Here is a 15,566-nt window from a genome sequence, read left to right on the forward strand (position 1 = left end):
TCTCCATATTCATTTAAGAGGTCGCAGGTTCGAGTCTCTCTATCTTTAGTAAAAGAAAAAAGCATTATCAAAAAATTAAGTTAATAAGAGAAAACAACATTAATTAACTGATCACAAAAATACTATTTATTGTTTACACACAAAAAAATAATAATCAAATTAGTGATTGCATATATATATTATTTAACTTATATAATGTATATTCTATATTTTAATAATTGTAATATAAATTTAACATAGTTACAGTCGTAATTAGGTTGGGTATAGTAAGTGAACTGAATGTGTACATGTCTCCGTACCCTACCTCCTCTATATATATCTCAATAATCTTATCTTATGCTTCATGCTTTCATTCTACAAAAGACAGACGCAAAAGGTTGATGGCAATATAATTAAGAACCCTTTGATTTGTAAGGTGTGTAGCTTAGCTATGATGTCCCTTGAGAAAGCATTGGGTCCTGAGAGCCCAAGAACCAGAACCGAACTCCATGCAGATTTCGAATCCACTTCAAAGAAGAGAAAGTGGCAGCAGGGTCCCCAAGACCACCCACCATTTGCCCAAGAATTCTTCAAGGATCACATGATAAACTCAACAAAGAAAGAGGTCTTCGACATACAGCTTCACCTTGACACCCCTTTTACCCCAGATAAATGGCGTCAATTCCTCGCTCTTCATCATCATCAGGTATATATGTGTTTATTCATTTATTCAGAAATAAATGGCTGAAAATTCAGCTGCAGTCAACTTCATATAAAGTTGATAACTGACAGTCGTTAAATGACTGTCAAATCATTTAACAACTCTTAGCTATCAACTTCGTTTCATTTCATTTGGTTAATATTTGTTATGGTTTTTTTTATCAGTCAATGGCGAAACCGGAACCGATACCTCCAAATCACCAGAATCATCAGAATCACATGAGCTTAGACCTTGATCTGAACTTGACATGTGAATCTCTGAAGAAGAAAGAAGCAGCAGTAGTAGCGGAGGGGACGAATTCGAACAAGCTTATTATTAAGAAGAATAATAATGAGGAGGAGGGTTTGATCCGTACTCCGTCGTGGCTGTCAATGTCAGAGGGAGATAATGAGAAAGAGATGGTTGCAACGGTTTGCATGCGGTGTCACATGCTGGTGATGCTGTGCAAATCTTCTCCTTCCTGTCCTAACTGCAAATTCATGCACCCACCAGATCAGAACCCCTCTTTCTTGAAGAAGAGGTGTGGCCCCCTCTTCTGCTAGAATCAATTCGACACTATGTATTATTACCTTGTTTCGCAAGAAAAAAAAAAAAACGAAAGAAAGAAAAGAAACTAATTAAGCAACGTAATCTAGATCATATGTACACGCTGTGTTCCTCATTATCCAAAATCTACTTATGTTTATATTGCCTCTGGGTTTGAAAATTGAAATTATATTACTACTAACAGTTTCTCTGTTTTAGTCTGTTAAATGATGATCATGATTATTCAAGAGCAAGAGCTTAAGCATTCTCAACTCAGTGTTAAAAATTTTGGATCATATTATTACGTGATGTTTGCAAAAGACATATGATTTTTCTGTCCTTTGGTCTGATGTGTTATTTTAAGATCACAAACACAGGTTTGGTGACACTGCTTTAATGAACATCACCCACCGAACAATAACCAATTACTCTATTCATTTCATGATATCTATCAGTTAGAAAATTCGGTACAAATACATTAATTAAGTTACGAATGAATTTGATTCTTAAAGTGATAGGAATTTTATAAAAGGAGCAAATATAATTAAATTATTGACTACTTAGCTTGATATCAATTAATTAAACGAATTAAAACAGAGGCGGGTGCTACAAGCATCAACATAGTAATTAATTAAACCCTTGTATATACATAGGTCAAAACTTCCTAATCTAATGCATCATAAGTACTGTTCAGAACCAAGAAGAAACAAATTAAACCTCTCCAACCATAGTTTGTTGTTTTTTTTTTTTTTCCAATTCCCTTTAGACCAATTTACATCAAGAACAACAAACACCGAAAGCAAAAGAAATCTACAGTAAATAACTGCAACCAACAGAAGATATTAAATGTTTTATTTTCTCAAGGTTCTGTCCCTTTCATGGCATTACTATAACACATACACAGAGAGGGACACGCACTCATGGAAAACAAAGGAAACTTGCATAGTTGCATGTTTTAATAAGGATTTGCTAAAATAGGTTTCAAATTGTTACGATACATTTAACATTTAAGAAAGAACACCAAATTCATAAAAGATGCTTTATTTGACCAAGCGGTATATACTGGCTGTCACACAAATTCATATATATTGGAAGCAAATTAAAGTTCATTCAGAGTATCGTATATGCTAACGGATTACTTTTACATCCCTTAATTCGACAAAAAATTAAGTAATTTTGTTTCTAATTTCTATATTTCAGTTTAGAGGAGAAAGTGGGGAAAAAATCTCATCCAATTAATATAGTTAGTTGGGAATAACCAATCATGCAAGATCCCACAAAAAATGCATTGCAACCTTAGCCAATGTCTTTAATGCACATATATTCTGCTAATTTTATTTAAATACATAAATGAATGTGAAAACACACCCTTTTTGATATATAAAAATAGGATTTAGCTAACATATAATAATATATATGCCAAGAAGCAATAGCTCAAATGGCATAGTCTCTCCATACTCAATTAAGAGGTTGCGGGTTTCTTGAATTATAAGAAGGATATGAAATTTTTGAAATTAGTCTGATTTTAAACTGATTTAGTTTTGAACCCGTGGAAGGGATTGTATACTGGTTTGGTTGGGACCCGAAACGGGTGGCAAAGTCCAAGTTTTAGGGGAGATACTGCTAAAATTTTATGAAATTCAAGATTTTGTTTTCAAGTATGATTTAGAAAAGGATTGGATTCGAGAGGTTCTATTGTTTGGTTCTTGATTTATTAAGAAACAGGTGATTCAAGTTTAATCTTTTAAGAAAAGCTTATGTTTTAAGTTTGATTTAAACATGAGGAGACTTATGTTTTGCGGTTTGGTCAAAGAAGTACTCTTGGAGGATTTTTAGCAGATTTTAAAGAAAATTGAACTTTGATTACTTAATTTCGCATTGCTTTTGAAGTATTCTTTAAATCTTAACTAAACAAATCCGAGCCTTTGAAAAAGTTTCCGATTTATATATGATCTATCACAATAGAGACACGTGAGAGCTCTGCTATGATTTCATTCGAAAAAGATGACCTGATGCAATGAAACACCAAAAAAGTCAAAATCTGCGATGTTGACTTAAATCAACCGGGAGATAATATGGATCTCTCGTTGGAGTTTGACTCTACTACCTCGCCAAAACCAAGAGTCTCGTATAGAGACTCCCTGCTGGTGACGCCAAGGCCTATGGAAAATGATTCAAGCCCACAATCTATGGATCCTGTTGAAAATAAACCTAATCCGGAGGATCGTTGGTATAGGGAGGAGGATGCTCTTCCTAAAGAAGAGAAATCTTTTGACCCTTGCCCTGAGATCAAGGTGATGAAGGAAGAGTTCAATGAGTAATGTAAGTCTTGACATGCCTTGTTCATTGTCAAGGTTCTAGGGAAGATAGTGAATCTCGGCTTCATGGAACAATGTCTTGCTAGGGATTTGGTAAGGAAAGGTAAGATTAATGTGATAGACATGAATTTTGACTATTTTCTTGGTTCATTTTTCAGAGGAAGTGGACTATTCCTATGCACTCACAGGAGGACCGTAGATGGTTGTCGGACATTATCTGATTGTTCAAAGGTGGAGACCTTTCTTTTTGGAACCAGAAAAGGAGGTTAAAAAGATTGCTGCTTGGATCCGGATCCCGAACTTACCTATTGAACTCTATAACCCACATTTCCTATGGAGGGTTGTGTCTGTTATAGGAACCATGCTTAAAATTGATCGTGCAATTAACCTCTATTCATTCCAGAGGGGGGTTCACCAGGATCTGTATCAAAATCGATCTAACTAAGAAGTTGGTTCCTCGATCTATTTTGGGTAGTATATTGAATATTGAATATTGAATATGAAGGTCTCCATCTTATCTGCTTCACGCGTGGTCTTTACGGACATAGGTCGAAAGATTGTAGTGAAAACATCATTGAGGAGGATGACCATCATGAGGAAGGAACTTCTGTGGAAGGGAACAACCCGGGCGATCAAAATGCATTAATTTTGACTGGAGAATCAAATACAGAAGATCCGATTAGAGTGCAAGGATCAAGATATAGCCAAAGCCCTCTGGAATTTGGTCCATGGATGATGCTCAGACGCCAAATAAGGAAAAAATCAGAAAGCGTAAGTATCGAAAAAAGAATCGCTGCTAACGGAAAAGAATCTCATGTATTCGAAAAAGTGAGAATCATAAAATGGTGCAATCAATTGAGAAATGATCACGTTTTAATGTGCTTTATGAAGAGAGAGAGAGGTTGATGAGCATGATAACGGGAGTCACGTCGAAGAGAATCAGGAGGCCATGCAAAGTGGGCCAGTTATAATATACTCCTAAAGGAAATGGGCTAAATACCCAGTTGGCCCAAAAAATTTTAAGGCCTGGTGCAGGTAAGAATCCCCAAATTCCTAAGAAAAAGCAGATTACCATGAATGGGCCAGGAACTCTTAGCAAAAGCCCCAAGGAACCCTGAAACAACAAAAAAGACTAATGTTCCCGAAAGCTCTCCAAAAATATCCATCAATAGCGTTCAACATCAAGGAACCCTGAAACTATGGCTATGGAACATGAGATGCTCACGAGTAGGGGTGGAAACCGATCAGGCCAGCCAGGCTTTACACTTAACATGTCAGACATGTCATGTAGTTAGTCGGCCTGGGTTTGGTCTGCAGCCTACTATAGACTTTTTTTTAAAGTATTAAGTTTGGCCTATTATTCAGTTTGGCTTGGCCTGAAACCTGTTAAAAGCTTGACAAATTTTTTTTACAAAAAAAAAAATATTTATATGTAAATTTATAAGAATTTTTAAACTTTTAAAGTATTTAAAATATACAAAAGTATTTATAATACATATAATAAATTTAAAATATCTAATAATTTTGTTAATAATAAAAAATTATTTATATATTTAATTATATTTTAACAAGCACAGGCAAGCCTGACAGGTCAATAAGGCTAATTAGTGAGGTTAGGCCTGGCCTATTAACATATTAAGATTTTTATAAGAGATTAAGCCTGTGCTATTTTATAACAGGCCAGGCTGCAAGCTCCTGATAGGCTGCCTAGCCTGTTTCCATCCCTATTTGCGAGTATGTGAAGACTGCAACAAGAGCAAATGGAATCATAGCATTCTTCGAAAGCAATGAAGAAAATCCTGGAGGAGTATGTTGTAAAGGATGGATTTTTCGTTCCTATTTCTAGTAAGAGCAATCTTAAAGAGATTAGGCAGAAAAATCAACAAGCTCAATGCCAAAGCAAAAACCCCCGGATAGAAATTCTCTGCATACTAGGAACGCCACAAGCAATAATTCAAGTAATGGAGACCACGATATAGTGGTTGCACCTGCTCTGGCTTCTGGGTCTCGTGCCCAAAATTGATTTGGGGTATGTTTATATCCTATTATTCTTCTGTGGTTATGATGAATCTTATAGTGTGGAATTGTGGAGGAGCAGGGAAAAAACTTTTCCTACTCTAATCAAAGATATTAGAGGGGGAATATCGTGCTAGTTTTTGCATTTTGTTGGAAACCCACATTAGTGGTGATCCTGGGAGATCTATTTGTGAGAGATTGATGTTTGACAACTTTTTCAATGAGGGTGCTAGAGGGTTTTCCGATGATATTTGGTGCTTGTGGAGTAATGATTGTTGGACTGTGGATATTATCTCTCGCAGTTCTCAGATGGTGCATATGGAAGTAAGACAAAGACAATGTGTGTGAAAAAGTCTATGATAGACTGAAGTGGTCCTTTATCAAAGATACCCTGGAAGACATCGGTGTTCTGGAGCACATAGTCAATTTAATCTATTACTGTATCTCAACTATGAAAATGAGAGTTTTTTGGAATGGTGAAGCACTTGATGAATTTTCTCCCTCTAGAGACATCCGCTAGGGAGATCCTATCTCCCCGTATATTTTTGTTCTATGCATGAAAAGGTTATCCCAACTCATTAATGCGGCTGTAGATCACAAATTTTGGAGACCAATCCGTCTTAATAAGGATAGTCCTGATTTATCCCATTTTTGCTTTGCTGATAATCTTATTCTTTTTACGGAAGCGAATTTGGGTCAAGCTAATACTATTAGGAAAGTTTTGGATGCTTTCTACTTGAGTTCTGGATAGAAAATCATTAATGATAAGACTAGAATTTTGTTTTCGAATAATGTAGGTTACAGTGTTCGGGAGAAAATTAGTGACTCTGCATGCTAGGAACACCACAAGCAATAATTCAAGTAATGGAGACCACGATATAGTGGATGTACCTGCTCTGGCTTCTGGGTCTCGTGCCCAAGATTGATTTGGGATATGTTTATATCATGTTCTTCTTCTGTGGTTATGATGAATATAGTGTGGAATTGTGGAGGAGTAGGGGAAAAAAATTTTCCTACTCTAATCAAAGATATCAGAAGGGAATATCGTGCTAGTTTTTGCATCTTGTTGGAAACTCACATTAGTGATGATCCTGGAAGATCTATTTGTGAGAGATTGAGGTTTGACAACTTTTTCAATGAGGATGCTAGAGGGTTTTCCGATGGTATTTGGTGCTTGTGGAGTAATGATTGTTGGCTTGTGGATATTATCCCTTGCAGTTCTAAGATGGTGCATATGGAAGTAAGACAAGGACAATCTGTATGAAAAAGCCTATGATAGACTGAAGTGGTTCTTTATCAAAGATACCCTGGAACACATCGGTGTTCTAGAGCACATAATCAATTTAATCTATTACTGTATCTCAACTGTGAAAATGAGAATTTTTTGGAATGGTGAAGCACTTGATGAATTTTCTCCCTCTAGAGACATCTGCTAGGGAGATCCTATCTCCCCGTATATTTTCGTTCTACGCATGAGAAGGTTATCCCAACTCATTAATGCGGCTGTAGAGCACAAATTTTGGAGACCGATCCGTCTTAATAAGGATAGTCCTAATTTATCCCATCTTTGCTTTGCTGATAATCTTATTCTTTTTACGGAAGCGGATTTGGGTCAAGCTAATATTATTAGAAAAGTTTTGGATGCTTTCTACTTGAGTTCTGGATAGAAGATCATTAATGATAAGACTAGAATTTTGTTTTTGAATAATGTGGGTTACAATGTTCGGGAGGAAATTAGTGACTCTGCATGCTAGGAACACCACAAGCAATAATTCAAGTTATGGAGACCACGATATAGTGAATGCACCTGCTCTGGCTTTTGGGTCTCGTGCTCAAGATTGATTTGGGGTATGTTTATATCCTGTTCTTCTTCTGTGGTTATGATAAATCTTATAGTGTGGAATTGTGGAGGAGTAGGGAAAAAAAACTTTTCCTACTCTAATCAAAGATATCAGAAGGGAATATCGTGCTAGTTTTTGTATCTTGTTGGAAACTCACATTAGTGATGATCCTGGGAGATCTATTTGTGAGAGATTGAGGTTTGACAAATTTTTCAATGAGGATGCTAGAGGGTTTTCCGATAGTATTTGGTGCTTGTGGAGTAATGATTGTTGGACTATGGATATTATTACTCGCAGTTCTCTGATGATGCATATGGAAGTAAGACAAGGACAATCTGTGTGAAAAAGTCTATGATAGACTGGAGTGGTTCTTTATCAAAGATACCCTGGAAGACATCGGTGTTCTGGAGCACATAGTCAATTTAATCTATTACTGTATCTCAACTTTGAAAATGAGAGTTTTTTTGGAATGGTGAAGCGCTTGATGACTTATCTCCCTCTAGAGACATCCTCTAGGGAGATCCTATCTCCCCGTATATTTTCGTTCTACGCATGAAAAGGTTATCCCAACTCATTAATGCGGCTGTAGAGCACAAATTTTGGAGACTGGTCCGTCTTAATAAGGATAGTCCTAATTTATCCCATCTTTACTTTGCTGATAATCTTATTCTTTTTATGGAAGCAGATTTGGGTCAAGGTAATATTGTTAGGAAAGTTTTGGATGCTTTCTACTTGATTTCTGGATAGAAGATCATTAATGATAAGACTAGAATTTTGTTTTCGAATAATGTGGGTTACAGTGTTCGGGAGAAAATTAGTGACTTTTTGGAATTCAGGAGAATTGAGAATCTGGGAAAATATCTTGGTGTTCGTCTTATTCACTCTAGAGTCACAAGGAATACCTACAAGAAGATTGAATCAAAGATTAATGCAAGACTTAATAATTGAAAAGCTACCTTTCTATCTCTAGATGGAAGAACAACCTTGGTGAGATATGTCCTTTCTTCTATTCCTAATTATATAATGCAAACTACTGTTCTACCTGTTTCTACTTGTAATTTTATTGATCGTAAATGCAGGGACTTTATTTGGAGGGAAACAGATAATTCAAAAAATTCCATCTTTTAAATTGGAAAACTGTGGGTAACCCAAAAAGGGCTGGTGGATTAGGAGTTTGCCATGCAAAAGACATGAACTATGCATATATGATGAAAGCGGGATGGGGTCTTATTGAGAGGAAGGACTCCCTTTGGACCAGGGTGCTTAGAGCGAAATATCGGTGTGAGAATAATATTATTCCTAATGTTAATAGGAGGCAAAATGATTCTAATCTATGGAAAGGCATTTGCTCCTCTTGAAAAGATATTGAAGATAACTCCATCTGTTATATCGGAGATGGGTCATGCATCAATTTTTGGGAACATCAATGGGTGTCCAATATTTGGCGTCTTGATAGAAAAGTCCCTTGGGTAACTAACCAAAATATCGGGCACTTCATTAACGGTTTCAGGAGCTTGGGACGTTAACAAACTAAAGGAATGGTTGCCAGAACCAGTGGTGTGAATGATTGTTTCCTTGTTTCAGCCTTCTCCTTGGAAACGAGAGGATCACATTGCATGGGCTGCCTCTCTAGATGGTGCTTTCAACCTGAAAACAGCCTATTAAGCAAAAAAAGGAGAAGACGGTACTAGTCATCACTTGTTCAACCTTGTTTTGAGATGGAAAGGGCTAGAAAGAAGAAGATTTTTTCTCTAGCTTGTCGCCCATGATACAATCTTGACTAATGCTGAAAGGAAGAGGAGACATATGACCCTAAATTCAAGCTATCCCCGCTGCAACCATAACAATGAAACCTCACTTCATGTGCTCCGCAAATGCTCATTTGCAGTGGAAGTTTGGAGAATTCTAAATTCACAATCTCAGGTTAGGAATTTTTCAGATTAGATAGGAGAAATTGGTTGATGAGCAACCTCTCTAGCCCTAGTGATTGGCCAAGCCACTTTGGTATGGCGATTTCTTCTTTATGATTCGCCAGAAACAAGTTAATCTTCGAAGGTGCTATCTTGCACCCGGTGAATATAGCTGAAGCAATCAAGGCTCGTAGTAGATAATCCATTGAAGTCTTGATGAAAGTCTACGGTAAGGAAGAACCACACTAACTCTGACGTCTTAATTCGTTGGTTTTCCCTGCTGAAAATTACATTAAGGTAAATGTGGATGGGTCTTTTTTCTCTCACAACGGAAATGTTGCTTGTGGTGGTGTGTTACGTGACAACCTTGGTAGATTTGTCAAAAAATTTTCTTGCAACCTTGGTAGATGCTCTATTATGTATGCAGAATTGTGGTGTGTTATTAAGGGTATGCAAATTGCTATTGACAATGGTTTACTAGTATTGCAATCGAGTTTGATTCTATGATGGTTATCAGCTTTATAAAGGATGGTTGCCCAAGATACCACCCATGTTTTCCCCTATTAGATGATATTAAGGTGCTGACAAAATACATGAATCATGTCTCCTGGAACCATTCTCTTTGTGATGCTAATGTAGTAGTTGATCTTCTTGCCAAGAAAGGCCAATGCCTCCCCTTTGGTCTTCATATCTTTGACTTTCCTCCCCCAGAGACCGTTCATGCTCTCTTACTATGTGGATAGTACTGGTGCCCTTTGTTTGAGGGGAGGTGGTTAACTTATCTTTGTATTTTTTGTTTCTTTTCTGCCTTTGGGGTCTGTGACTCCCTTTGTGTCCACATAAAAAAAAGGCTAACATGTATTCCTGTTTCCGGATAAATTTATCATTAGTAAAAGATTTTAAATTTTTCATTTAATAAATACAAAACAAATGCATTAAAAACTTAAATTTTTGTATTCCCAATAAAATTTTTTTAATTTATAATTTTAACAAGTACCCTTAGGACACAATATAGATAAACCCATAAAAATATTTATAGGAATTGAGGGCACCGTTAAAAGATATGAAGAAGACACATTTTAATAGAGTTATTATCATTTTAAAATAAATTTATCCTCATATAAATATGTCAGTCATTCAAAAAAGAGTATATCATAGTACAACTAATACTTTAACATTATTGAATTTTGCCCTGTTGTAATTTCTCAAGCAATGCCTCTTTTTCATCTTGTCTAAGAGAATTAAATATGAAAATAGACTTGTCTCTAATATCATCCTTCATGCAAATAGAAGAGTTAGCAATCAAATATTAACTTCTATTGAAATACTTTGCATCACAATAAATTATTATAGTATTGAGTAAATTTTATACTATAGATTGGTTCATGTATCAAAGACGAGAAGCATAAGTAGTATGATGGACTTTTTCTACTTCTAATTTGTAGATTGCAAGTACGTCATGTAGTGTGTGATGATGTGTGTGAAAGTTTAGCATTGAAGAATATAAGAGTTTAGCAATGATGATGTGTGAAAGTTTAGCAGTAATGATGTATGTGATGGATGATGATTTGTGTGATGTTGAACAACAAAATGAGCATTGAAAAGGCAAACCAAATCCAAGGAAAATGTAATATTTCCTTAATGGAAAAGTATAAGGAGACAATGAGAATACTAAACAATGTGAACGATGGATATATCGGATGTTTAATTCAATAGGTATGCAGATGATTATGTTAATTCTTAGTTGGATGGTGGTTATTCCTTTTGATTCGATTTACTCATACACAGTTAACAATGGCTGGATGTTCAATTCACTAGGTGTGCGGATGGTTATCCTAATCTTAGGGTTTAGTAGGTAATTTGGGGGTAGAGTATTTTTTTACTTTATTGGGTCAACTCTAGAGCCCATTGATCATATTGTTCACAAAAGTCATTGTCTACCTAACAAAATTGTATTTTAATATTATGCTTCTTGTAGGTGTATTGTTAATATTATTCATTCAAAATCCCATAGTACTCAATTCAGTCAATTGATAGCATACAAAATCTTTTAATATATACATTACTTTTAACTCATGTTAATTTTGTGTTTTTTTGTGTTGCTTAGTTTGTAATGATGAAAAGAGTGAAAATTTGTAACTTTCTATTAGTTTAGAGTTATGATAAAAATAAAAAGAAAATTAATATGTAATTGAATCTAAATACAAATAGAGACTCAAATGGAGATTCTGATAATTTTACTTGGATAGATGATTGAATGAGAAAACATACTCTGTTTGATATATACAAATATTTTTAGGAATTAAAGACACAGCCAAAAGATACAAAGGTACATCTTAACAGAGCTATCATCATCTCAAAATTCATTCCCATATAGATATGACAGTCATCCAAAAAAAATACTGGTACAACTGATATCTTAACACCTATGAAGCACGAACACTTTGTTTAATTGTCGTGTCGGCGTGTCAGACACATTTCGAACATGACGCACAGAGACACTCGTTCGACACACGTGTCTCTCGTGTCCAAACGTGTCCTGTCCAAAAAAACAAAAAAACCAACCGAACACGACCCAGACACGGACGGACACGGCCCAATAACATTTCGGAAAGTTCTCCTCAGTTTTGCCCTTTCACTTTAACAAAAGTTAAAAACCTAACTTTCCACCTCCACCCCCAAACCCATCTCTGGCTCAGTGGCTCCAAACCCACTCACCCTCTCCTCACCGCCAATCTACCGCCACCTCTAGTCATCACCGCCACCTCCGGTCGTCATCGCCGTGGATGTTCGTTGTCCCTCTCCACACCCACTCACTCTTAATCTCAACATCTCCTCTTCACTGCCGCCACTTCTTCTGCGGTGCTTGTTATCGCTGTTCACTGCCATTCACTGCTTCTCCAGCCACCACTTATTGTCGTCATTGCTCCAGTTCTCGCTGTCGTGTTCGTTGCCTCCCTGGTCACCACTTCTACCGTGACCGTTGCCCTGCTCTCGTGCTCTTCCTCCGTGCTCTTTCGCCGTGCTCTTCTGCATCCTCCATTTCAAGTAAGAGAGAATGTTTATTTTTACATCAATCAATTTCTGGTTCTGTATTTCTATTTTGCTCTGGCCTCTGTGCTTCTCTTTGGTTCTGATTTGTTTTGTCAGTTTTGTGCTTCCATTTGATTCTGGATTTCTATTTTGTTCTGTGCATCTCTTCGGTTGGGTTTTGTTTTGTTTTATGCTTCTGAAATTAGGTATTGTTAGAGATTTCTTTTAGAATTTTTTACTGGCTGCTATGAAAAGATTAGAAACCAGAAAGTAATAGAAAGACACAGAAGAAAGACAAGAGGAAAAAAAGCTGTATTGATTGTTAATGTGTTTTTTAGCATATATAATAAGAAAGATGGGTTTGAAACATGTTCTAGTTCTGCCATTTCCAGCACAAGGGCATGTGAACCCTTTAATGCACTTAGAACACAAACTAGTTCAACATGGCTGCAAAGTTACCTTTGTGAACACTGAGTTCAACCACAAGAGAGTTCTTTTTACAATGAACGGTAAGGTTACTCTTGATGGTTCAGAAGTGGAGCTAGTCTCACTTCCTGATGGGTTAGGAGTTAGGACCTGAAGATGATAGAAGTGACGTGGCTGGTTTAATTGCTTCAATGGTGAGAACCATACCTAGTGATCTTGAAATGCTTATAAGGGACATTAATTCCAGGGATGTTGGGAGTAACAGAATCACAAGCATAGTTTGTGACACATATATGGCATGGGGCTTGGAAATAGCACAAAAGCTTGCAATAAAAGTGGGCCTATATTTTATGGCTATAACTGAAAGTGGGCCTATATTTTTGAAAGTTGTAGATTGTTCAGATGAGATCAAAGACAAGGATTATGTTGCAAAGCAAATAAGAGATGTGATAAGAGAAGTCGGTCTCTCAAATGTAGTGCAGATTGTGACTGATAATGCGCCGGTTTGTAAAGTGGTTGGTTTATTGATTGAAGCTAAATTTCCATCTGTTTATTGGACTCCTTGTGTTGTTCATACTCTCAACCTTGCTTTAAAGGACATTTGTGCAGCTAAGAATACAGAGAAGAATAATTTTGTTTATCAAGAATGCTCATGGATTACTCAAATTGCTGAAGATGCTTCTTTTATAAAAAATTTCATTGTTAATCATCATATGAGGTTATCTATTTTCAATGAATTTAATACACTAAAGTTGCTTAATGTTGCTCCTACTCGATTTGCTTCTACTATTGTGATGCTCAAAAGATTTAGGTTGTTAAAGCAAGGCCTCAAAGAGATGGTTATAAGTGAGAAGTGATCTTCATACAAGGAAGATAATATTGGCAAAGCTGAGCTTGTTACAGAAAAGATTTTGAGTGAAAATTGGTGGCAAAAAATTGATTATATTTTTGCTTTCACAAATCCTATTTATGATATTTTAAGAAGTACAGACACGGATGCACCTACTCTTCATTTGGTCCATAAGATGTGGGATTCAATGATCAAGAAAGTAAAAAGTGCTATATATCTCTATGAAAGAAAAGATGAACAAGAGTCATCGTCCTTCTACAATGTTGTGCACTCAATATTAGTTCAAAGATGGACAAAAAATAGCACACCTCTTTATTGTTTAGCACATTCATTGAATCCAAGGTAACTTTTTACATTTATTGTTTATAACTTTTATTTATAGGTGAAGATAATTGAATCATTATTAATTTCTGCTTAAACACTAATTATATAGGTATTATAGCCACCAATGGTTGAGAGAAGATCCTACACGAGTTTCTCCTCATCAAGATATTGAGATCACTAATGAGAGAGTTAAATGCTTGAAGAGGTATTTTCCTAATGAATAAGAGAGGAGAAAGGTAAACATTGAATTTGCAAGCTTTTTCTGATGGTAGAGGTGTCTTTGATGATTATGACTCTTTGAATGATAGAGGCATAATTGATGCAAAGTCTTGGTGGCTAATTCATGGTGGTAAAGTAAAATTTCTTCAACCAATTGCTCTTAGGCTACTAGGGAAACCATCTTCATCTTCTTGTTGTGAAAGGAATTGGAGCACATATTCTTTTATCCATTCCCTAAAAAGAAACAAGTTGAAGTTAAGCCTAAACGTGCAGAAAATTTAGTATTTGTCCACACTAATCTTCGTCTTCTTTCAAGAAAAACTCCACAATACAATAAAGGAGAAACTATGATGTGGGATATTGTTGGAGATGCTTTTTCACCAATTGATGAAGAAAATGGTGTTCTTGAAGTTGCTCACCTTTCTCTTGATAAACCGGAGTTGGAATCATATTCTTTCCTAAAAAGAAACAAGTTGAAGTTAAGCCTAAACGTGCAGAAAATTTAGTATTTGTCCACACTAATCTTCGTCTTCTTTCAAGAAAAACTCCACAATACAATAAAGGAGAAACTATGATGTGGGATATTGGGGATATTGTTTTTTCACCAATTGATAAAGAAAATGGTATTTTTGAAGTTGCTCACCTTTATCTTAATGAACTGGAGTTGGAAAGACTGACTTTTTTTTAATGATGATATCAACCATATATGATGGATAAATAGTATGACTTTAGATAACTTTTTTTTATGTACATGTGATATACAAAACTCTTACTAACTCTACTAATACATAGGGGTTTAGGATTTTATCTTTTAAATACCTATACACTTTAGGAAGAAATGCGATCATATAGTTTTTTTTAAAATACTTATTGATTTAATATTAATAAATATATTATATTTTTAATATATGTGTGTCTCCCTATCCGACAACTTTTTAGAATTCGCGTGTCACCGTGTTGCATATCGTGTCGTGTTCCGTGTTCGTGTCTGTGTTTCATAATTCGCTGGATACACAACAGAATGAGATTCTCACACTCAAATATCACTTTATTGTCACTATTTCTCATATGGTAATTAAAATACACACTAACAACCAAATATCTACTACTACTAGATATTTTGACTTATTTTCTTAAAAAAAAGGTACAGAAGAAGTAGTGAAATGTTCCTCGAGAATACAAAGGATGCATATCCTTTTATAATTAATGAAAAATTGTCGTAACGTATCTCGTTTACAGTGTAAACAAAATATACACATCTTTCGTTGCGTACTTTCTATAAACAACATATGTGTAGTATTATCTCATTTACACTGTAAACAAAACAAGAAATTTGATACATTTTGATAAAATATTTATTTTATTTATTTAAAAAAAAACAAAGTTTTGTTTTGGAAAAAGTGT

The 15,566-nt window shown here is 35.6% G+C and overlaps 2 protein-coding genes across 2 annotated transcripts; both read left to right on the plus strand.

Annotated features, from left to right (window-relative positions):
- On the plus strand, nucleotides 248–1,443 carry LOC107608434. The gene is made up of 2 exons (XM_016310229.2): nucleotides 248–685; nucleotides 865–1,443. The coding sequence occupies exons 1-2, from the start codon at nucleotides 344–346 to the stop codon at nucleotides 1,240–1,242; spliced, it is 720 nt and encodes a 239-aa protein (XP_016165715.1). The 5' UTR covers nucleotides 248–343; the 3' UTR covers nucleotides 1,243–1,443.
- LOC107607872 lies at nucleotides 12,699–13,626 on the plus strand. The gene is made up of 2 exons (XM_016309770.1): nucleotides 12,699–12,904; nucleotides 13,017–13,626. The coding sequence occupies exons 1-2, from the start codon at nucleotides 12,699–12,701 to the stop codon at nucleotides 13,624–13,626; spliced, it is 816 nt and encodes a 271-aa protein (XP_016165256.1).

The sequence above is a fragment of the Arachis ipaensis genome, chromosome B07 (assembly GCF_000816755.2).
Source record: "Arachis ipaensis cultivar K30076 chromosome B07, Araip1.1, whole genome shotgun sequence".
Classification (NCBI taxonomy): Eukaryota; Viridiplantae; Streptophyta; class Magnoliopsida; order Fabales; family Fabaceae; genus Arachis; species Arachis ipaensis.